Genomic DNA, 24,733 nt, shown 5'->3' on the forward strand with positions numbered 1-24,733 from the left:
CTGAGCAGCCGAAAGTATTTTCTGTCTAGCCCCGCATGGAAAGAGTTTGCCAACCCCTGGCTGAAACGCTAGAGGGAGATTAAAACAAAGGTAAGGCTTGTTTCCTGCTCTAGGGGAGATTAGGATCAATGGGGTGAGGCAGATCAAGGACCCAGGACAGGAAGTATAACAGGAGGTCAGAGATGGAAGAAATTCTTCGAAATACGGGGGGACTGGAAGGCAATATGGGGGCTTCTGGAGGAGGGGAGCCTGAAACCTTGGCAACATGTGTATTCTTTGTAGGTGGGACTTGGAGCCAGTCTGGGTGGGACCTGGGGGCTATGTTGGTATTTTCTTTTACAGAAGGAGCAGAGATCCGCTGTGTACACCGCAGGAAAGGAGCTGCAAAAGCAGGGAATTCACTGGACCTGCCACCAAGGCAAGGTAGGAGCACGCTTAAGCAGACAAGAAGAAAGGAGGGTGGCACGGCACCAAGAAGGGAGTCACAACAATATCGACAACAGTAATAATAACAGTTGCTATGCTCAGGCCCTTATCACGTGCTGGGCACTGTGTTCAGTGCCTCACCTCCACTGATTACTCTCCATCACTATGATGAGATAGGGACGTATTAGTCCCATTTTACAGATGAGGATGTGAAGGCAGCTGATCCCAGATCAGAGGTGAATTGCAGACCATGGAGGGAAATAAGTCTGTCGGGAGGGAGAGAAGGTGCGGATTAAGGAGGGTGGGGAAGACCAGGCAGGGTGTATTATCCTCAAATTAAAAAGTAAATATGAGGGGAACCTGGGTGGCTCAGTTTGTTGAGCATCTGCCTCTTGATCTCGGTTCAGGTCATGATCTTGGGGTGGTGGGATCCAGCTCTGATTCGGGCTCTGCACTGGGCGGGTCGTCCTGCTTGGAATTCTGTCTCTCTCCCTCTCTCTCTGCCCCTCCCCCACTGAATCGTGCTCTCACGCCAATAAACCTTTAAATAAATAAGAACATAAAAATCATAGAGGTGGGGCACTTGGGAGGCTCAGATAGTTAAGTGCCCAGCTTAATTAATTTCAGCTCCGATCATGAGATTGCGATCAAGCCCTGGGTGTGGAGCTCGCTTAAGATCCTCTCTCCCTCTACCCCTCTCTTTTTCTTTCTCTCTCTCTCAAAAAAAAAAAAAAAAAAAAAAAACTATACATCCATCTATCCATCTTTCTGTCTGTCTATCTATCTGTCTATGGTAGAGGAGTTTGCCCTTGATGTCAAAGGCAATGGGAAGTTTGGGGGAAAGAGGAGATAAGCCAAAAAGGAGGGGGATAAAAATGCTGGTCAGCAGCAGAGCGGGCAGAAGTGAGGGCAGGACACCAGCCCCAAGGCACGTCCTGCACCTTTGAAATTCACAGCGGGCGTTAGCCTGTTGAAGATCCCTACCATGAAGATCTGTGCGCCACTAAATTTCACCCAGCAATTCCCAAGCTCACGGCCCCGAGTCCTCCCTTTTTCTTAGAAAACCTATTACCAGCTGCTCTTTCTCAGAACACGGCTTAGGAAATGCTGCCTTTGAGAAAAGGCCTCCGGTCATATGAGAGATCATGTTATTGGACCACGAGCGTCCAGATGGCGGATTTCATAAATGTGGCAAAAAGACAAATGGATGCACAGATTTCTATCTTTAAACCCTGCCTCCGATTTGCCTCTGTGAGGAGTCTCCAGATCTTATACACCGAGCCGCTGCGTATGTCAAGCTAGTAAGTAATGGAACACCAAGGGGTTTGGACTCCCTTGCCAACTCCAAGCTGCTTGGCTTTATTTTTAGATAATACAAGTGGCAGCTGAGTACGTACTGTAAATGGAGACACCCGATTCCAGTCCCACAGAGGCCAAAGTGATTTCTTTCTCAGGGCCATTTTTAGAAGCTTGTGAACATCCTGCCCAGTATCCCTACCTCCTCCTGGAAAAGAAGCAACATGCCTCAGTTGCTTAGGAATCAATTACTGCAATGCAATTCGGCAGACACGCACGGAATTCCTAGTGTGTGCCAATTCCCATGTTTAACAGCGTCTTCTTTGAAAGGAAGATCTGTTAACCAGGCAGGGTTAGGAGATATGTCACAGGATATATGGAAATGACCCTGAACTTGAAAATATATACATACATACATGAACTTGAAAATATATACATACATGTGTACACACACACACACACGAGATAATTTTCATTTGCTGAGCAGCAACTTAGCCTCTCTCAGCTTCAATCAAGCTGAACATCTGGATGGTGCTTTCAAGTCTATAAAATGTTTGGCATCAAGAGATCAACGTCTGGATAATTAATAGACTGTGTTCTCCCTCATTTTTCCGTCCCCTCTGGACTCGTTTGCAAGTACAGACTTTCCCCAGACCAGGTTTCATTTGAAATCATTTTCAGCTCTCAAGGATGATTTTCCTAACCGTTAACTCTTGAAAACGTGTCGCTTTCTCTGTGCGGGAAAGCTGGTTAATTCAGAACCTGATCTCCCCCTGCTTCCTCTTGAGGAGTGGGCATGGGTCGGGTAAGGGGGAAAGGGCTTGGAAGGGAGATTATGTACCTAGGGCTCGCCTCCCGGCTTATCTGATTCTGGTCTTTCCTTGTCTTTGAGCTGTTTTACAGCTCTGTAAGTAGTAGTATAATGAGGCAAAAATAATGCTCGTGCACTTGCAAATCCTCAGCTAGCTAGTAGAGGTCCGACTGACTTATCTCTCCTTCAAGAAAATCCAGATTTACTTTCTGTTACCCCGTCGTATCGATATTCCTGATCTGTATATTAGTCTCTTCTTCAGACTGTTGAATTCAGGTTGTAACATCTACTTGGTTCCCCCCAGGACTGAGCAGAATAAAATCTTCACCATGTAGGTCTTTAAAAATTTTTTCTTTTCTATATGTGTGTGTGTGTGTGTGTGTGTGTATAAATTTTTTTAAAAGATTTTATTTGACAGACAGAGATCACAAGTAGGCAGAAAGCAGGCAGAGAGAGAGAGGGAAGCAGACTCCCCACTGAGCAGAGAGCCTGATGCGGGGCTCAATCCCAGGACCCCGGGACCATTACCTGAGCGGAAGGCAGAGGCCTCAACCCATTGAGCCACCCAGGCTCTCCTGTTAAATAATTTTTTTTTTTTAAAGTAGGCTCCATGCGCAGCACGGAGCCCAGAGTAAGGCTCAAACTCCTGACCCTGAGATCAAGACCTGAGCTGAAATGAAGAATCAGACGCTTAATCAGCTGAGCCCCAGTGCCCTGTGACATGTTTGTTTTTATATCATCATGAGAGTTGTGATTTTACCTTTTTCTGAAAATTATCTTTTTTTAAGGATTTATGTATTTTTAGAGTGTGTGAACGGGGGAGAGGGCGCAGAGGGAGAGAGAGACCATCTCGGGCAGACTGCCCACTGAGTGTGGAGCCAGAGGTGGACGTGGTATTCGATCCCACCACCCTGAGATCAACCTTGGCTGAAACCAAGAGTCAGCTGCTAAACCAACTGAGCACCACCCCCACCCCCGCAAGGCACCCCTGAAAATTACCTTTTAACAATAACAAAGATACGTTAATGTTTTTCTGTGTTCCCTCAAATATGCCCTGTCTCTTGCCCTATGCCCCATTAGAACTGTGGGTGAATTTCTCCTGCTACTGCCACATCATCGTGTAGTAGCCGGCTGTTTCTTTGAGAAACATGAACAAGCAAACAATTATCTTTTCTAAATATAGATGATTGTGTTTCAGAAAAGGAGTTACATTAATGGAGAGGCTGGTCCATCTAATACTGGGTATGCCTCTCTCGATCCAGGACAAATTTTAGAACCATGTTTGCTAATCATAATAGCAGTAGTATCTTTTGTATTCAGAAATGGATGGCAGATCTAGGGCAACAGGACTCGTGGGTTGAATTGTTCTGCCAAGAGCAAGGACAGAGTTACAGTTGAGGATTTAGTAATTTATTTTACTGAGAGTAATTTATTTTACTGAGAGTTTTCAGGTCTGGGGGAGGAATTCCTTTATTAGGAAGGAAACTCTGGGGGCGCCTGGGGTGGCTCAACTGGTTAAGCATCTGCCTTTGGCTCAGGTCATAATCTTAGGGCCTGGAGATCAGGCTCTGCATGGGGCTTCCTGCTCAGCCCGGAGTGTGCTTCTCCCTCTCCTGTTGTTCCTCACCCCTGCTCATGCTTCCTCTTTCTCTCAAATAAATAAAATAAAATAATATTGTAAAAAGGAAGGGAACTCTTATTTACTTAGCTCCTTTTGAATAGACAGGATAAATGGGTTCAAGTTTTGGTTCTGCGCAGCTTGAGCATTTGGGAATATCACCGTCCTTGTGGGGCAGGAATATCTCGTCCATTGAAAAAGGAGTGGGGAGGGGGCACCTGAGTGGCTCAGTCATTTAAGCATCTGACTCTTGATTTCAGCTCAGGTCATGATCTCAGGGTTGTGAGATCAAGCCCTCACGTTGGACTCTGCACCCAGCACAGAGTCTGCCTGAGATTTTCTCTCTCCCTCTCCTTCTGCCTCCCCCCACCGTCACTCATGCACACGCGTGCGTGCACACACACACACACACACACTTTCCCTCTCTCTCTCTCTCAAGTAAATAAATAAATAAAATCTTTATAAAAAAGGGATGTGAGGGGGGCGCCTGGGTGGCTCAGTGGGTTGGGCCGCTGCCTTCGGCTCAGGTCATGATCTCAGGGTCCTGGGATCGAGTCCCGCATCGGGCTCTCTGCTCAGCAGGGAGCCTGCTTCCTCCTCTCTCTCTGCCTGCCTCTCTGCCTACTTGTAATCTCTCTCTGTCAAATAAATAAATAAAATCTTAAAAAAAAAAAATGTTAAAAAAAAAAAAAAAGGGATGTGAGGAAGTGGGCTAACTGTACTAAAGGCTACTCAGGGGATTCTAATGTATAGTCAGAGCTGAGAATCACACAGAGCTAGGCTATCTCCAGAAATAACAATTTTTGTCTTATGCCCTGTAGAAGGACTAGAACCGTAAACACTTTAATAGGCAGACACATACACACAGTCGTTTTTTTTTTAAAGATTTTATTTATTTGACAGAGATCACAAGTAGGCAGAGAGGCAGGCAGAGAGAGAGGAAGGGAAGCAGGCTCCCTCCCCGCTGAGCAGAGAGCCCGATGCGGGGCTCGATCCCAGGACCCTGAGATCATGACCGAGCCGAAGGCAGAGGCTTTAACCCACTGAGCCATCCAGGTGCCCCCACACAGTCATTCTTAAGAAGAGGAGAGGACACCCAAATCATCAGGAATACTGATAAATAAATACTGGAATACAGGAATACTGATAAATAAATTTCTCAGGACACGTCTACGCTAAAGAAATTCATCTGGTATATTAAAGGAACCATGTGTTCGGTCTCCTCTCCACCTCACCAAACCAAGGGCTCATTTCAGTTCACAAGAATGGAGATGTCATCTGTAACCCATTGTGCTGTTTTCTTGGTCCCTTTCATTATGGTCTGTGCGCTCTTTGGGGTAGTAATAGAGAAAAAAAAAATGGTCAGTCCCTGGACAGAGCTTTCCAGAGAAAACCTTGAGTCCATGTTCTCCAGGCTGACATAAATCCCCCTTATTTTGGTAGCAGAGCTAAGAGTTGATGTTTATCTCCCTGAAACATTTTCTTTGTTGTCAGTGTAAGCGACAATTTCTTCTTCACTTCAATAGTGAATAGAAATCCTCCCAGGCAGGAATGCCTTGAGGAAAATCGAATCCATTTTGCATGGGGAGATTTCTTTAGGCTTTAGGGAGCTCATAATCGGGTTTCTCTTGGCTTACTCCTGAACACAGCCCATACAGTTTTTATCAACAGTACTTTCTGTGCATGTGAACAGAAAACTGTGAGGCATGTGGAGAAAAAGAGGCCAGAAACCTTGGGACCAAAGTGCAGAGATGGGGTAGAAAAATCTTTGGAATCGTCCGCATCACAAAATTAGGGTGTCTGTATCAAAAAGGAATTACATCTGAACGGCGCCTCTCAACTGGGGACAAGTCCTCCCCTCTCGTGAACATCTGGCAATGTTGGGAGGTGGTTTTTTGTTGTCACAATTGGGCAGGAGTGCAGGGCGTGGTACTACTTGGCGTCTAATGGGCAGAGGCCAGAAATGTTGCTGGCCATCCTACAATGCCTGGGACAGCCCCCACAGTACAGCATGATCCAGCTCCAAATGTTAATGTCAGTAAGGCCAAGGTCGAGAAATCCTGGACAAAGGAACTCCACAAATTTCCCTCCAGCCCTAAGACCTCATGATGCTAAAACATGATGTCCAGTCCCAAATCCCAAGTCTCTTGTTAGGGACTTAATTGTCCCTCCAAATTCCTGTTTTAAGGCCTTAGCACCGCCCCCCCCATGTGACTGTAGTTAGAGGTAAGGCCTATAAGGAGGTAATTAGGTTTAATGAGGGGGTGGCTGGGTGGCTCAATAGGTTAAGCATCTGCCTTTGGCTCGGGTCATGATCTCAGGATCCTAGGATGGAGCCCTACATCGGGCTCCCTGCTCAGCAGGAGTCTGCTTCTCCCTCTCCCTTTGCCTGCTGCTCCCCTTGCTTGTGCTCTTTCTCTCAAATAAATAAATAAAATCTTTTTTAAAAAACCACTACACTCAGTGAAAGAAGCCAGCTTACACACTGATCCATTCCATTTATCTGAAGCATCCAGAAAAGGTAACTGCATAGAGACAAAAAGCAGTTGCCGGGGACTAGGGGAAGGGTGCATGGGGAGGGACTGCTGCATGGGTACACGCTTTCTTGGGAGTAGCTGGAGGCAGGGGTTGCATAAGATGGTGGACGTGCTACATGCCACTAACTTGTACACTTCAGTGTTCAGCATTCATTTTATGGTATTGTTGAGTTTTATCTCAGTTTTTTAAAAAAATCTCTATTTCTGTAGAGAAGAAAGACACATAAAACTAAACCAGTCCTGGCTAAGCATTTGGGAAATAACAAAAACCCTGCTCTGAGGCAGAACTGATCCCTGGGAAAGCAGACGTCTTAGCTCTTGGAACCCAGCCCGGGGCCGCCTTGGGCCGGGGCTGAGCCGCTATTATAGATGGTGGATGGCGGATGGCATTGCACCGGATTTAACCAGCAGGACGTGCTCTGGGAACACCTTCCCTAGGTCTGTGGCAACAGGTTGAAGATGGACGGACCCCTGCTCGGTGGGCGGCTGGTTTCCAGCAGGAACACAGCACTGCAAACACCCCAGTGGGAGAACTCGTCACATGGGGTGCTGGGCATGCAAAAACCAAAGAGAACCAAAATGGGAATCAGTTTTGTTCCTTGTCAAAATGATGGCTACTTTCTAAGGGCCACCTGGTAAAAGCATTTCACCCCTAGAGTAGGGGCCTGGACAGATCTCCAACTTCCAGCTATCTTAATTCCTTCCAAGACTAAGGAGGATGCTAGAATGTCTCTGCCCTCCCTCCTCCAAGTTCATATGTGAAAAATCTCACCCTCAAGGTGGTGGTGTTTGGAGGTGGGACCTTTGAGAGGTGATTAGGTCTTGAGGGTGAAGTTAGTATGAATGGGATTAGTGCCCTGATCAAGGAGACCCTAGAGAACTCCCTCTATGCTCAGCCATGTGAGGACGCAGCTACGAGACAATCTGTGAAGCAGGTCCCCAGCAGGCACAGAATCCGCAGATGCCCTGACCTTGGACGTCTAGCTTCTAGAACCATAAGCAAGAAACTTCTGTTTTTCATAACCCCCCCACCCCCCAGTTTGTGGCCTTTTGTTACAGCATCCTGAGCTGTAACAGGAAGCAACACAGGAGTTGAGGAAAGCCTCTAGATCTCTGCCTCTCCTGATTATTGCCTTTTTCCCAAATTTGTCTCTGAGACCCGGGATTATGGGGAGTGAGCGGTTTCATTTCTCAGCGCTGGGAACCACCAGGGGGAAACTGGGAAGTGCAAAGAGAGAAGATCTAAAGGAACATGGTCCACCCTGGGATGACCCAGATTCTTAAAATAGAGCTCCACAAACTATTGCAGATGCCTTTCCTTTTTTAAAAAATGGGAAATTGCAATGGAATTTAATATGCTTGGACATTTACAAATCATTGTAGAGGAAAAGGTATGAACTTCTTAACCAGAAAGTCTAGAGATTCAAATCCTTTCATTCTTGACTAATGAGGCAAGATTTCCATCTCTAAGCTCCTGGATATATGTCTGTACACACACACACACACACACACACACACACACACACACACACTGCTTGATCTTTGTAGGATTGTGGTGAAGATTAAGTCTGAGGAAATTCTCTCTCAATTCTGGGACCCACCTTTCCCAGCACATTTTAACCTTTCTGACGTTGGGATGCTTCTTCCCCACCCCACAAATGTGTAACTTTGCACAAATAGATAAGTGTGTTAATATTAGAGGATTTTTTTTTTTTTTATTGCCAGGGAAATAGCTGTTTAATTTTCTTTTTTCCCTGGCTGATGGCTGCCGCCTCCTCTTCCTTCCCTCACATCAGCCCTGCCTCCAGTCTCTTCCCCCAGGTAGCCTATGGCATCAACTTACTAAGCATCCTTCTGTGTTTTTCTCTTCCTAATAAAACCACACACAGACGCATGCACATAAGTGCTATATATTGTATGTGCTAGAGAGACAGAGACATAGAGAATTTTGTTTTACAGAAGCGAGATCCTGTTACACACGTTTTCCTGGCTCTCCTTTTCCTCCCCCAATCATACTTCTAAGACAACTGGTCTTCCTCTACCTTTTTTCCTTTTTAATGGCTTTGCAGCATTGCACAAAGATGAACACTTTATTCATGTATCCTGCTACTGCTGGGCCTTGATTTTGTGTCCATTTTTAAAAAAATTTTGTGCACATATGTTTTTGTATGCTGGTGTTTTTATTTCTGTTGGACAGAGTCCCAGGAGTCGGAACTGCTAGGTCAAAGCATCTGAGCATTTTAAATTTTAATAGATGTTATCCGGTGGCTTTCCAAAAAAGCCTGGAACATTCCAAACAGTTCCACCAGCGGCGTCTAAGATGACTCTGTTCTCTGCATGAAATTAAAAGGTCTTTTAATGGCCCGGTATATTTAATGTGGCCATGCTGGGTTTTGGTTCTGTGGTTGCAAAAAGATCTGAGCAACTCTGAGCGGCGTGCCCGCCTCTGTGGACATCTAATTGTCAAGGAGATATGACTCAGACATTAAGCACCTAGCCAAGCCTACTCCCATCGTGACACTGTTAGTACAGGGCCACTTGGCAATAACCAGTGCCTATTCCTGTTATTTTGTATCAGATCTGAAAATCGTGCCTCTTTCCCTGGAAGCAGGAAAGCAAGGGCGCTTGCTCATCTAACTACAGCCTCGGGAACAAACTGTCTAAACCAGGGGACAGGCAGACGATTCAGACCAAGATTCCAGCTAACTTTACTCTTTAGTTTGATGATTTCAGAGGTTTGCAAAACATGATTAAATCCTTTGCACCTCAGTCTTTGTGGATTAACAGCCCCCTAACTCGGCAACTATTGATTGAATGAGAGGCTTCTAAGTGCCGGCCAATGTGGTCGATGCTGCGCATTCAGCACTGAACAGCGACAGATGACATCCAGGGTTTCTGCAATCATTGTTCTTGCAAGAAGACGGGATCACATCACTGCACTTGGATTTGCCCATAAAATGTGGTTTGACCCCATTAGGACTCATCTTCTCAAAGGCCTTCAGAAATACACATCTAGCAAAACAACTGAATTCATCTCTGGACAGCATTTCACTAAGAACGCATTGGGTCACCCAACTGACCTGAATCCTGTTTCCAAAGGACTAAGAGGGACAGCCTCATCTCTTGGTCCTTTGGTTCAGCACCCCTGGAAACAGGGACCGCTCCCTGTAGACCCCCTCTTCTCAGCTTGGTTGAGGTGTAACTGACGATATCGTAAGATCTCGTAAGATCACATTGTGGTGATTTGTTACGGAGATACAGTATGAAAGAACTATCATCTAGGGATTAACATATCCATCATCACGTGACCTACTGATCTCATGTGTGTGTGTGTGTGTGTGAGAGAGAGAGAGAAAGAGAACATCTAAGTTCTACTCTTAGCAAGTTTCAATTAATTATAGGATATGGTGTTATCAACTGTAGTCACTAGGTTTTACATTAGATCCTCTGCCCTTACTCCTCTTCTAAATGATAGTTTGCCCCTTTTACCAACCCCTTTCTCTCTTTCCCTCATCCCCCAGCCTCTGGCAACTGCTTCTCTACTACTTTTCTCTGAACTTGGCTTTTTCTTCTTTTTCTTTTTTTAGATTTCACATATAAGTGTGATCGTGCAGTCTTTGTCTTTCTCTGTCTGATTTATTTTACTTAGCTTAATGCCCTCAAGGACCCTCCATTGTCTCAAAGGGAACATGGCAGGATTTCCTTCTTCTGGTTGAATAATACTACTTTGGATATACACACCACATCTTCTTTATCCATTCATCTGTTAGTGGACATGTAGATTGTTTCCATATCTTGGCTGTTAGGAATATTGCTGCAATGAACATGGGAGTGCTGATATCTCTTCAATATCTTGTTTTCATTTCTTTCAAATATATACCCAGAAGTGGGATTTCTGGATCATATGGTAATTCTATTTTTGCCAGTAGACCTTAAATCACTTTGAAGGCAGGAACTGTAAACATCTTACTCAAAATGCTACTCAATAAAATATTCTCAAGAGCTTAGCACAATAATCGGCATATAAGAGGCCAGCAATAAATATGCTGTTGACTGGATGAGGGAATGAATGGGTAGAAGGGCAAGTGGGTGAATGAATGACTGACCTACTCAGGGATTTCAAGTAAATGCACAGAACTGTGATTATTTTGCAATTTTGATGTTATGGAATCTAGACACAAGTATTACCATTTGGGTTTCTTTGCTTTTGGGGTTTTGTTGTTGTTTTGGGTTTTTCTTTTTCTTTTTTGAGAGAGAGGCAGGAGAGTGGGGGAAGGGGTGGGCAGAGACACAGAGAGAGAATCTCAAACAGGCTCCATGCTCAATGAGGAGCCTGATGCAGGGATCCATCTCACAACCCTGAGATCATGACCTGAGCCTAAATCAAGAGTCAGATGCTTGGGCGCCTGGTTGGCTCAGTCAGTTAAGCGTCTGCCTTTAGCTCAGGTGATGATCCCAGGGTCCTGGGATCGGGTCCTGCATCAGGCTACCTGCTCAGTGGGGAGCCTGCTTCTCCCAGTGCCTGCTGCTCCCCCTGCTTGTGTGTTCTCTCTCTCTGACAATAAATAAAGAAAACCTAAAAAAAAAACTAAGTAAAAAAAAAAAAAAAAAAAGTCAGATGCTTAACCAGCAGAGTCCCCCAGGTGCCCCAAGACATATCATTTATAATGCAGTTGGTTGTATGTTACACAAATAAAAAATGTACCTGGAAACCTTGGTCTAGGGCAAATCACCTCCACTATTAGATCCTTGCTCAGTCCTTACTGGCTTAACCCCTTCCCTGGGGTGAGTCCTTAACCTGTTAACCCACATCCCAAAGGACAAGACAGTTCCAGCTCTTAGCCCTTCCTTGTAAAGAGTAAATGAGAAAACACAGGAAAAGTATGAACTAGAAAGTGCTGTATGAATGTACGGGGTCATTATTCTCCCCATACACACAACGCCTGCACCTCTTCGAGCCCTATTGAAAGTGAGAGTGGGCAGCACAGATGCCAGTGTATTTGAACCCTAAGACTCCAGGCTAACCACACAGTTATTCCCTCCCTACCACACTGTGGCTCGTAGGAGACCCTCCTTCTTTCCTCCCTGTAATCGAGTACTAATGTCTTCTCCCTTCGGGATATCTGATTCACCCCTTCCTCCCCGCCCACTGCCTCTGCTTTAAGAACCCAGCCTAGGTGACCTCATGACCAGATGTTTCCAGAACCCTCCAGCTTTCCTGCCCTTCCATCCAGGGTGCAACCACTGCCAGACAAGTCTTTCTGAATGCTACTTTCTAAATGTTACCTCTGTCCCTTGTCCTGCTCCAGACACCTGGCATGATTACTCTGGCTGAGGGTAGCGACCCTGTTCAACCCACCTCGGCCCTCATGACTCCTCTTCCTCTTTGGATTTTCTTTGTTACCATATGAGGCAGGTCCTGTGATTAGCTCCATTTTATAGAGGAGAAGACCAAACTTCAGAGAGGTTAAGGAAGCAGCCCAGGACCACACAGCTTATGAGGGGTAAAGCCAGGATTCAAATGTAGGCAGCAGTTCCACTCTCAAACACGACCCTAATCGGCCCCTCTGTTGCCCAAGAATTCAGAATCAGTACTAGGAGACACGAAGCTGTACTAGAAGCACTAAGTGACCTTACCCGTCTGAATGAATAGGAACCCCAGCCACTCCCAGGACATCAAGAAGGGAGCAGGACTCAGTCTCCCAGGCTTGGGTTCAAGTTCCAACTCTGCCCTCTATGGGCAGAGTGACCTTAGGCAAGTTGCTGAACCTCCCTGAGTCCCAATTTCCTCATCTGTAAAATGGAATAAATAATCTCTGTGTACTTCACATCACAAGATGTTTTGTAAGGATTGAACTAGAGGATGTATATAAACACATCCATGAAGTAGGCATGTAGGAAGTTTCTGTGCGGGTTAGTTTTTATAATCATTCCCTTCTACTTCCCTTAGAATAATTGTTTTTTTCTCCTTTAACCATCCCTATGTGTACAGACATTTTAAGAAAAAAGTAATTATTAGTAAGTCTGACTCTGATTCATTCAAACTTATTCTAAGAATCTGGTCCTTATGTGCCCCCCTGGACCCTGCAGGAAAGTTTTGTCTCAATGTGGTGAGCCTTCTATATTCTGCTGCTTCAGTCTGTGTCTTCACACATGTTGTTCCCTCTGCCTGGAATGCTGTTCCTTGCAATCACTAATGAAATACTGTTCATCTTTTTTTTTTTTTTTAATTTATTTGTCAGAGAGGGAGAGAGCACAAGCAGGCAGAGTGGCAGGCAGAGGCAGAGAGAGAAGCAGGCTCCCTGCTGAGCAAGGAGCCTGAATTACTGTTCATCTTTTCAGGCTGCTTTAAGAACCACTTTCTCTCCAGACCCCAGAATAGTTCAGTGGTATTTGGTACACTCCCATTTCTCAGAGGAGGAAATTGAGGTATAGGGAAGGTAGGTGATTGGGCTTAGATCATGAGGCGAAAATGCAGCAGGAGGTGGCCTGGAACACAGACAACCTGAGAACTCCGTAAGGGTGGGGCCTGGGTCTTTTTCCTCTCTTTTCCTCTGAAGCTAGCACCCCCACAGGGGCACAAGCCTGGCGCGTAAGTGAGTAGTGGAGGAACAAATGAACCATTTGGGCAGCATCCCTGTGGGAGCTCTGTGAGCACTGGTCTGCGTGGCTACATGATTACCATCTGCCCGTGCTGGTCTCCAACTCGCAGGCTCTTCCAGATAATAGAGATTGACATCTGTGAACCACACAGACCTGAGTCCCAGGACTTGAGAGCCAATGAGAAAGAAACAGGAAAAAAAAAATAAAAGGACCCTAGTGCATGGACCCTGGCCTTAGGGATCCCCACTTCTCTGTCTGGGGCTGGGCAGCTCACTGAAATGCCCTTCTCTCCACTAATATCCCTCGAAACCCTGCTTAACCTTCAGGCCCAGTGCAGACAGTCCTTGCTGTCACGCTGGGGTCCCCAAGGAAGAGCAGAGCTCTCTTTCCTCATTTTCCCCCGTCCCTTCATTTCACATTCGTTTCTTGTTACTGGTATTACAGATTATGCTGTTCTTTACTTCTGTGTTTCCACGCTTCCCAAATCTGGAAGCTTCCTAAGGATAGGGGGCTGTGTCTTACCTCATTTTTATTCTCTGCAGCATCTATGCTAGGCATAACAGACACAGGCGAGGAACGTTTACAGTCACAGATGGCTAGAGTGGCAGGGGGCTTGACCTCTGCCTCGTACCAGCTTTGGGACCTTGAACAAGTTTCTCAACCTCCTGAAGCCCTGATGTCCCCACCTGTAAAAGGGGAGTGAGAATTCAGCTGACATAATAGGGTTGTTATGAGAATTTAATAAGCTCAAGTTCACAGCTAGAGCTCATTAACTACCATTATTATTAATAAGTCTTTAATAACTAATCAGAGACCAAGAAGAGGCACAAATAGTTTTTTCTTCAATTAATACATAAGAAAGAAATGCTTGCAAAAATGAAACAACGGGGGCATCTGGGTTGCTCAGTCATTTAAGCACCTGCCTTTGGTTGAGGTCATGATCATGGGGCTCCCTGCTCCAAGGGCAGCCTGCTTCTCCCTCTCCTTCTGTCCCTCTCCCCTGCTCCTACTCTCCCTCTCACTCTCTCTCAAATAAATAAATTTAAAACAATGAAACAACAGTATGAACACAGAGAAACATAAATAATTGGATTTGATCCACGTGCATACTAGATAACGATCAAGTTCATAATCTTCGCGTTCCTGCTACATAGTTCCTGCTGTAAATTACACATTTGCTGTCCATCCAGCCTAGAGCAGAGATGGTCACAGTTCCTCAATCTTAAGCCAGAGCTTGGTCTCCCACCAGACAGCCAGAGCTGCCCTACCCCTTGTCATACCTTTCACACTCATGGAAATTCCTACCACTTACCAATGGGATTGATGAAGGAAACATTAGGACCACAGGAAAGGATAATTACATTGACCCTCACTTGCCCCTGTGGTCTTATTCTCTATCCAGGAGCTTATGTGACCTTTTAAAATACAAAACCCAGCTCATGTTAGTCTCCTGCTTAACACTCAGCAGTAGCTTCTTCCATAAAAGGAATAAAATATGTACTTTTTTTTGGTAACCACAACCTACAAGTCCCTACCCAGTATGGCTCCCCTCTGATTCATCTCCATTGTCTTCCTTGACTCTCTGGGTGCCAGCCACCTTGGCCTTCTGTCTCTTCCTCTAACAAGGCAAGGACCTTTGCATTTGATCTCTGATGTTTACTGGCAAAATGTCACCTTCTTAGAGAAGCATTTCCTGACCACCAGATGGGAAATATTCCTCCCCTATTCCCCATGTAACACCATTTGAGCTACATTATTTGTTTGCCTGTGTATTATCTGACCCCTTCACTTCCCTGAACAGAAGCTCCCCATGGGTGGGAACCTTGTCTGCCTTGCTCAACACTGTATCTGAAGCCCCTAGAACACTTTCTGGCAGTCACAAAGCACTCAATACCTATTTGTTGAATGAATACATGGGGAATGGGCGGGAGGAACAGATTAAGTCATTTTTCACTTTTTATTTTTCTATTTCTGATGAATTTCAGTTTTTTTAATGAAGTGCACATACTAGTCTGTACACTTGAAAAAAGAAATCATGCCAGAACAAAATAAAACTGAGACAATAAAATTAGCATTGTTAATCAGACAGATGAAAGGAACATAAAACCTTTGCCAAGAATCGATTACGTAGATCGCCGGCAACCCATGTTATTTCCACCCCCCCACTGTTAATACCTGAAACATTGGCCAGTGGAATGACCTGCTTGCTAGTCAGCACACACCCTTGGACTTTTAAATAATTGTCACCTCCCCTGGTGTTTCAGTTCTCTGCTTTATTCCAGTCCCCCACTCTCAGCTCATTTATTTCTACCTCCGTGCTTTTGCCAATGCTTTTACCTCTAAGGGCATTTCCTCCCCGCTGTTCCAGTGCCTACCCCACCCACCCCCACACCCCACATTTCCTCTGTCCAAAATCTTGATCACCCTTTAGGGGACATGAAAACCTATTGTGAAATGGCTATGACCACAGACAATTGTGCTTTAAAAAGCTCCACGCTTTTTCAGAAGTCACCTTGTCTTTGTGTCTCTCTCAATTAATTACAGTTGGTTGAAAGCAATATTTTTATACATCGAACCACACTGAAATGTCACTATCCATTTTCCAACTGAGTAAAAAGAAACAAAAAAAAAAAAAAAAAAACCTAACTCGCTGCTAGGGGCAAAATGCTGTCTCAAGTGGATGCAAGCAATTGCTTCGAATCCTTCTCAAAGGAGAAAATACCAGGTGGTTTGCAAGGGTTCAAAAGCCATTCCTCCAAACATTCCCACGAGGAGGAACGTGGTGTATACACAATCATTATCTGCGATTTACAAAGCAATGGACACAAGCAAGAACTGACTGGTGAGCTCGGAATAACCCTCTCCCATGCTGTTGGGCACCATCCACTTATGTCCTATCATGACAGCCTTATAGCATTGAGCGCCTACAGTGTGCCAGACTCTGTGCTGAATGCAATATATACATTATTCCATTAAACCTCCTGACAGCCTGAAGTGATCATTATGATTATCATCCTGTTGGGGGAGGTTATGGAGAGGACATGACCACCATTTGACCCAAGAACTGCCCCCCCCCCCAGCAACTGCAGACTCCTCACTACCTCCCCTGTCCTTGAAATGTACAAGCATTTTCACAGCAGGAGCTATTCCAAGGGCACAGCCTTGAAAGAGTAAGGTGTTGCCAGGACCATCTGGAAGTATATATAACTGAACCCTATTCAGGCCTGCATGAAACTATGAAACTATTTAAGATTCTGGTGGGTAGGTATGGAGATCTACTTGCCTTGCGGCCACCTATAAATTTCCTTGCTGATTACACCTGCCACCTGTCTCTCTGGAGCATCCTGACTCTGTCTCTCCTTCCTTCCTCTCCATGTGTGGGGGTTCTGAATTTCACCTTGGAGAAGCTCCCAACATCTCAAGCCAACATATCCCCATTTTACAGATGAAGTAACTGACACACAGAGAGTTTCACCAGTTTCACCAATTTCTAACAAAGCAACAAAGTGTTAGAACCGGTTTGGACCCATTTAACCAGATTTCAAAACTCCCATTCTTGCCATCGAAATGTATCTTCCATCTAAAAACTATAGTTAAAATTGAAGATAATAGTTCATACAACTTATCCTGAAAATGACCAGTTCTGCAATCTTTTCCCCCCTTTTAAAATTGTTTTTAAGGGGTGCCTGGGTAGCTCAGTTGATTATGTGTCTGACCATTCGTTTCGGCTCAGGCATGACCTGGGGGTTTTGGGACTGAGCCCTGCGTGGGAATCTGCAGTGGGCATGGAGTCTGCTTGAAATTCTCTCTCTCCCTCTCCCTCTGCCCCTCCAGCTCATGCTCTCTCTCTCTTTCTCAAATAAATAAATCTTTAAGAAGAAGAAGAAAAAAAAAAAAGACTTAAAAATAAAAAAGGTCAGATTGCAGACAAAAGTCCAGAGATCAAAGCTTTCTAAAGATAACAACCACAGATTTATGATTCAAGAGGGGACTCTGGATGGGTGCCTTAAGAATATTTCAAGTTCAAGCGGGAGGGGAAAAAAGCAGATTTGGGGATCTATGCAAAAGGAGATCAGAAACTGTAGTCTTGTATGTGAATAGGAAGCAAAAGTCAGAGTCTTTGATGGTTTGGAACAGAGAAGATGAGAAAGCCTTTCTACTAGGCTTTTAATGGTTTGCAGCCTAAGACTCAGAAGGATAAAAATTTCAGGAGCTTTACATTAGGTGTTCAGTGTGATTTTCCTGTATGTTTGAAAACTGTCCTAGCAAAATGGTGAGAAAATAAAAAGCTGTAAGAGAATGATTAGGGAACTGACCATCATGGCAGTTTGAGTCCAGTGTGTTCTTTATGCAGTGCCTTGCAAAGGATGGAAGGATGGAATCTGTTGCTTCTACAGATGTAGTAATAAAATAATTGAAGCAGCTGACATGTACTGAGCTCTTAAACCTTGAGCTCGACATATACCTTCTTACTGGGTTTTTGCAGTGGAGCTATAAGGTAAGTCCTGTTACCATCCCCATTTCAGAGAACAGAGGCAGAGTAAGGCTTAGAAATGTGCCTTGAGTCAGTCCCATAGGCAGCGAGGGGCAGAGCCAGCATTCAAACCCAGAGCGTATTTGAACACGGCTTCCACTCTGCAAGGACCCAGCATTCTTTCAAGGCCACTGGGGGCTCCAGAGACCAAAAGGGTGGCCGTGTACTTGTATATGTTCTGAGACTCACACAGATTTGAGAGAGCTTCCTGAAACTGTGAAAGCAATAAACCTTCATGTTAAAAGCGGAGAGGGGCTCTGGGTTCAAATCCTGCCTCTGAAACTTCACCGTCACGGCTCCTAGCAAGCCGTGCTTTTTCCAGCTGCAGATGGGGAGTCAACAGAATTCACCCGGGACATAGCTGTGGGGACTGAATGAGATAATGCCTTTAAAGTTTATAGCACAGAACCTGGTGCATGTCTGTCTTAGCAATAAAAGGCAGCCATTGTGGGGATTATTCTGAGCTTGTAGGAAGCAGAGCTCCTCAGCCCCCGTGTCACGCCAAAGTACCAAAGCCAACGGGGTTTGAAAAGAGGAAAGAGGAGGAAGGATCCAGATTTTAAAAGGAGCAAGAAAAGAGGTTGGGAGCACTGTGGGTGCCAGGTGCAGAACGAAGGCATTTGATTGTGATTTCAACTTGAACCCTTGAGAACCAGAAGACAGTTGAGCCATTCTAGGAAGATTTTCTGAATTTGCCGTAACAGGTGTGGAGAAGGAGCGTGCACACACACACACACACACACACACACACACACACGCATGCATGGACCCACACCGTCTTCTACCAAGTCAAAACAGGAGCACACTCAATACTTTGATTCCAACGTAGCTCTGCGACTGGAGATGAGCACGGTTACCCAGAGCCAAGGCAGGAAGCTGAGGGTCCTTCAGAAGGGTGAGAGGCCCTTCCCAGCCCGGCAGGAGGCAGCGTGCTAGGGGGAGCCCTGGAAAGGCAGGGGCACCACAGAGAGCCCTAGCTTTGCAGGGAGGGCTGGTGCCTCTGTGGGGCCCTTGCGGCTGCCTCTATACTCGAAAGCACGAGTTTTAACCGCTGCGTCCTATTCATGAACAACAAAAATCCTTGGTTTATCTGCAAACACTGTGGACACCTAAATACCGTAGACAGACTCGGCAAATAAAGTCGGCCCGTTTCAGAAGTGCCTTCTAGGATTATACCCAAACCAAAGACTGAATGAGTCAAGGGAGAAAGGAGAAGGGCGCACACAGGGTTAACCTTCCCCTAACCCTTTCTGTCCCACCCGCGACCCAGGAGAAGGCGGGGGAAGAAAAGCTGGGGGTTTCAGGTGTGCCCTAAACCTCGCGGCGCCGGGGGAGAAACACGGCAGAAACCCAGCGGACACTCCCCCCTCCAGGGACGTGGGCGCTTTCCAGGATGGTCCGACCGCTCCAGCGTCCTAGCGCATCCCAGGCGGAGAACCGGAGAACCGACTCTCCAATCTCGGCTGCGGGCAAGACCTTACTTTCCAAGACCAGCTGCGAGCTTACGGATCCGGGACTACCGAGTCCACCCCAGGCTCCCGGCTTGCTGCCTTGAGATTTCCCAAGCCTCCCGGCGAAGCCCAGCCTGGAGGGTTCCCCTTAACAAAAGGTTCGCGGAAGAGCGCGTCGCTGCGCAGCGCTGCGCATCCCCCCCAGCCCTGAAAGCCCCGCTGCGGGGGCGCTCCCCTTGGTCCGCTCCCCCACGATCCCTGCGCTCCTGCGACCACCGGCTCCAGCGCACGGATCCCCAACGGTTCCCCCAGCTTCCAACCGAGTACTCACTTCTCCCCAGTCCCTCCGCTGTCCACGCCGTCTCCTCCACCGCCCCATAGCGCCTCAGAGGCTTCTCGGTTTCCAGATGGGTGGACAGAGATTGCTTCAACTCCATCGCTGATCCCCGCGGGCAGGTCGACGGGTCCCCCTTTACTCCATCCCCGCCGCGGGCTGCAGGGAGGGAGGCGGCTCCAGCCAGCAGCGTTTTAAGGGGCCGGGCGTTCGTGACGCTGCTACATCTCTTCCGCCGTCAGGGCCGGGGAGCGCTGACTGGTACCCAGCGCGGGTTGGGGGGGATGTGGGGCGCATGCGCACTGGAGGCGAGAGGGGCTGGGGGGTTGGGTAGAGAGAAAGAGGGGCAGATGATAACTCTAAGAAGAACAACAAAAACAACAACTAAAACCGAACCAACCCAAAGGAAGTAAAAACATAGCCCCATCCCGTGCTGAAGCCGGTAGTGATGCTTTGCCGGGACACTGCGCTGCTTTGTGATCTGTCAGCGGGCTGCTAGGTTTTGAGTGGGATTGGTGAGCGCCTCTCTACCTGTGGGCGATGGATCCATCTTTGGTGGGGAGTGTGCAGAAGCTAGAGTGTGGTCCTGAATCTGTGGGGTTCTGAGCTTGGTCGGGTGCAATTTTGTGAGAATCTCTGGGCTTTTGCTTCTGCATGTAACTAGAATGTGGAATGGGACAGTCTTGCTACCCCGATGCCCTGTGTCAACTCCCTAGGTGTTTGCATGAACTTGAGAGAGACATGAACATATTTTGGACACAAATATAACAAAACTGCTTGGATCACGGATCTCTACTTTCCAGAAACTCAGAGGTTTATCTTAGCAACACAGCATGGAAGCATTAAGAATACAAAGTAAAATCAGCAGCTAGATTGATAAAAATGAGGAAGAGTTTATTGAATGAGGGCAGGGTGCTAAACTTCCTAATAACTGTGAAACAGATGCTCTTTTCTCAGCCTTGTTTTACAGAGCATGAAACTGAGGTGCAAAAAGATGGTTTGCTCCAAGTTTCACGCTTACCAAGGAGCCTGGTCAGCAACTGAATCCGGACATAGCCTCTTTAGCAGACTGATTTCTTACACTGCTGTGATATGGTGTTCTCTATGGCAGGAGGGGTGGGAAGGAGGCTGGAGGATATGAGTTGTTTGTTGTTGCTTTTAAGATGTCATCAGGGGTGATTTTTATATCCGTTTAGCTTGTGGAAGTGTTGCATGGCCTAGTTGTTTAAGAAAAGTATTTAGCCACTGGTAGTAAGTATCCTTAAAAAGTCATTATCAATAGGGGTACCTGGGTGGCTCAGTCAGTTGAGTGTCCAACTCTTGGATTCAGCTTAGGTTGTGATCTCAGGATCAAGGGATCGAATCCTACACTGGGCTACGTGCTCAGCAGGGAGTCTGCTTGGGGCTTCTCTCCCTCTGCTTCTCCCCCAACAGACACACATTTTCTCTCTCTCAAAATGAGCGGGGAAGTCTTAAAAAAAAAAAAGTTATTATCAATAATGAACTTCTAAATAGCCCATGGGAGAAAAAGGAAATAAAAATGAAAATCATATACTGTTTAGAGCTGATAACCATGAAAGTACCACATATCAAAACTTGTTAAGTTTTGGTGGAAGTAAATGTTTAGCCTTCAGTGCCTACAGTAAAAAAAAAAAAAATTGGTGATGGACATTGGGGAGGTTATGTGTTATAATGAGCAGTGGGTATTACATAAGACTGATGAGTCACAGAGCTGTACCCCTGAAAAAATATATATTATATATAAATAAATATACATAAAATATTTTATTTATAATAAAATAAAAATAAATAAATACAATAAAAATATTTATGCATATAAATAAAAATATATAATATAGTATATATAATATATATTATATATTATTATATGTAATTTATAATTATTACACTATATATAATTACTACATAATTGTATACTTATACATTATGTATAATTAAGTAATTAATAAATTATATATAACTTGTAATAAGTTAGAATTTATTATTAATTATAATAAATTATATATAATAAGTAATTGAATTTAGGTTAAAAAATAAATTCCAACAGACTCCCCCCAAAAAAAAAATAAGGCTAAAAATAAGTGGGTAAGGATGAATGGATAAGCAGAACATGGTCTAGCCATACAACGGAATACTATTTGGCTTTAGAAAGGAAGGGCGTTCTACAGTATGTCATAAACCTTGAGGACACGATGCTAAGGGAAATAAGCCAGTCATGAACAGATAACTGTGTGATTCCAATTATATGAGCTGTTGAGAGGAGTCAGATATCATAGAGATAGAAAGTAGAATGTTGATTGCCTGGAGCTGGGGGAGGGAAGAATAGAGCATTACTGTTAAACGGGTAGAGTATTTATAGTTTTACAAGATGAAAATAATTTGGGGGAGGAATGGCGATGGCTGCATACAAATGAATGAGTTTATTACCACTGACTGTACCCTTAAAAATGGTTAAAAAAAAATGGGTTAAGTGTTCAACTCAAAAGACTTTGATGAAATGGGCGCCTGGGTGGCTCAGTGGGTTAAGCCGCTGCCTTCGGCTCAGGTCATGATCTCAGGGTCCTGGGATCGAGTCCCGCGTCGGGCTCTCTGCTCGGCAGGGAGCCTGCTTCCACCTCTCTCTCTCTCTGCCTGCCTCTCTGCCTACTTGTGATCTCTCTCTGTCAAATAAATAAATAAAATCTTTAAAAAAAAAAAAAAAAAAAAAAAAAAAGACTTTGATGAAAAAGAATAGATGGGGTGCCCTGGGGGCTCTGTTGATTAAAGTCTGACTCTTTTTTTTTTTTTTTTTTTTTTGACAGAGATCACAAATAGGCAGAGAGGCAGGCAGAGAGAGAGAGAGGAGGAAGCAGGCTCCCCGCTGAGCAGAGAGCCCAATGCGGGACTCGATCCCAGGACCCTGAGATCATGACCTGAGCCAAAGGCAGCGGCTTACTTAACCCACTGAGCCACCCAGGTACCCTAAAGTCTGACTCTTAATTTTGGCTAAGGTCATGATCTCAGGTTCGTTAGATCAAGCCAGCGTCAGGTTCTATGCTAAATGCAAAGTCTGCTTCAGTTTCTCTCTCTCTCCCTATCCCCCTGCCCCTCCACCCCACTCTCTCTCTCTCTAAAATAAATAAATAAAATCTTAAAAAAAAAAAACAAACCTGTGAAGTAGAAAAAATCATAACAAGAGCATAAATTTAAAAAATGGAAAAATAAGAAGCAGTAGAGGAGACCCATAAAACCAAAAGCTCATTCCTTGGGGGGAATATTACTAGTAAAGAAAGCAAACCTCTTGGGGCGCCTGGGTGGCTCAGTGGGTTAAAGCCTCTGCTTTTGGTTCGGCTCGGGTCATGATCCCAGGATCCTGAGATTGAGCCCGGCATCAGGCTCCCTGCTGAGCAGGGAGCCTGCTTCCTCCTCTCTCTCTCTCTCTCTCTCTCTCTGCCTGCCTCTCTGCCTACTTGTGATCACTGCCTGTCAAATAAATAAATAAAAATTAAAAAGAAAAAAAAGCAAACTACTCAAGACCCACCAGGATAGGTATTCATGAGTAAAATTAAGAATGAAGAGGGATACATGATACAAATACAGGAAGGTTTTTTTAAAACCAGTTTAAATAGATAACTTTCTTTAAGAAATAAATTACTAAAATGTATTTAAGAAGTAAAAAAAAAAAATCAATAATTGTTTCAAAAACGGAATTCTCTTTTTTTTTTAATTTGTCTATTTTAGCGAAAGAGAGTGAGTGTGGGGTGGGGAGAGGGAGAAGGAGAGAGACAATCCTCAAGCAAACTGCCCGCTGAGCACACAGTCTGACTCGGGGCTCAATCCCAGGACCCTGAGATCAAAACCAAGAGTCAGCTGCTTAACCAACTAAGCCACTCGGGCACCCCAAAAGCTGAATTCTTAATATAAAAATTTATTTTTCTCCTTAATCCCACAAAGGCATCAGGCTCACACAGTTTTATAGATGAGCTTTTTTTAAAAAAATTTTTTAAGATTTTATTTATTTGGCAGACAGAGATCACAAGTAGGCAGAGGCAGTCAGAGAGAGAGAGGGAAGCAGGCTACCTGCCGAGCAGAGAGCCCGATTCGGGACTCGATCCCAGGACCCTGAGATCATGACCTGAGCTGAACCGAAAGCAGAGGCTTTAACCCACTGAGCCAACCATGTGCCCCTTATAGGTGAGCTTTAACAAAATAACGGATAATCCTTATTTCATAAAAATTATTTCAGAGCTCATTTTATAAGGATAATATATGACCTTGATATCAAACCTAGATTAAAATGGCACAGTGAAATAATTCTAGAGTGAACTCACCTATAAACACAGGTACAAATGTTCTAAATGTTAAAATACATTGTGAACAAATGAGGTTTATTTTAAAAATGTAGAAATGACCTCATAATCAGAAAATCTATTGATAGAATATGCCATAGTAACAGATTAAAAGAAAAACCTGTTGGATGACCTTAAGGGGTACAGAAAAAAAATTTGAAAAAATCAGCAGTCAAATATATGTCTGTCTTTTTTTCTTAGCAAATTAAGAATAGAAGATCATTTCCTTAACCTTCTAGAGAGTCATTATAAAAAATCAACAGCAAACATTTGACATTTACTATTGACTCTCTGTGCCTGATCATTAAGGTCAGGAACAAAACAAGGATGTCTGTCATCTCCACTTTGGGAGATCCTGGTCTGGCTAGACAGGAAAAATAAATAAAGCATAAGAATTGTATCAAATAAATAAAATATATTTTTTAAAACCTATTGTAAAACTTTAAGACATATGAAGAAAATCAAGAGCCCCAGAATAGACCCACATATATATGGAAAGCTGGTATATGACAGAGAAGGCATTACCAATGAGTACAGAAAGGATAGACTCTTCACTAAATGAGTTGCCTAAGCAAATGGAGAACTAAAAAAAGAAAAAAAGTCAACCTTGGACTTCCTAATATAGATACATATCATATATAAAATTCCAGGTAGATTAAAGACCTGAATGAGAAAAAACAAATTTTTTTAAATTTGTAAGATCATATAGAAGAATATCTTTATTCTTTCACAATAGAAGCTTATGTTAGCTAAGAACCCAAAACACAAACCTTA

General features: G+C 44.7%; 1 protein-coding gene and 1 long non-coding RNA gene across 3 annotated transcripts in view; one reads left to right on the forward strand and one right to left on the reverse strand.

The window, feature by feature from the left end:
• The window catches only part of BMERB1 (bMERB domain containing 1), a 106,325-nt gene extending 86,446 nt beyond the window's left edge, over positions 1-19,879 (reverse strand). Inside the window, exon 1 of the mRNA XM_082715024.1 lies at positions 19,608-19,879. Within this exon, the coding sequence (XP_082571150.1) occupies positions 19,608-19,713 (106 nt within the window). The 5' untranslated portion in view covers positions 19,714-19,879. The remainder of the gene's footprint in view (positions 1-19,607) is intronic.
• Positions 112-22,772, forward strand: LOC309855090. Of its 2 annotated transcripts, none has more exons than XR_014306607.1 (3): positions 112-175; positions 343-423; positions 22,433-22,772. It is a non-coding gene; the product is annotated as an uncharacterized lncRNA (long non-coding RNA). The 2 variants fall into 2 exon arrangements; XR_014306608.1 differs by lacking the exon at positions 22,433-22,772 and adding an exon at positions 9,267-9,989.
• Positions 22,773-24,733: the final 1,961 nt, after the last annotated feature.

The sequence above is a fragment of the Mustela nivalis genome (assembly GCF_964662115.1).
Source record: "Mustela nivalis genome assembly, chromosome: 19".
In the NCBI taxonomy this organism is placed as follows: Eukaryota; Metazoa; Chordata; class Mammalia; order Carnivora; family Mustelidae; genus Mustela; species Mustela nivalis.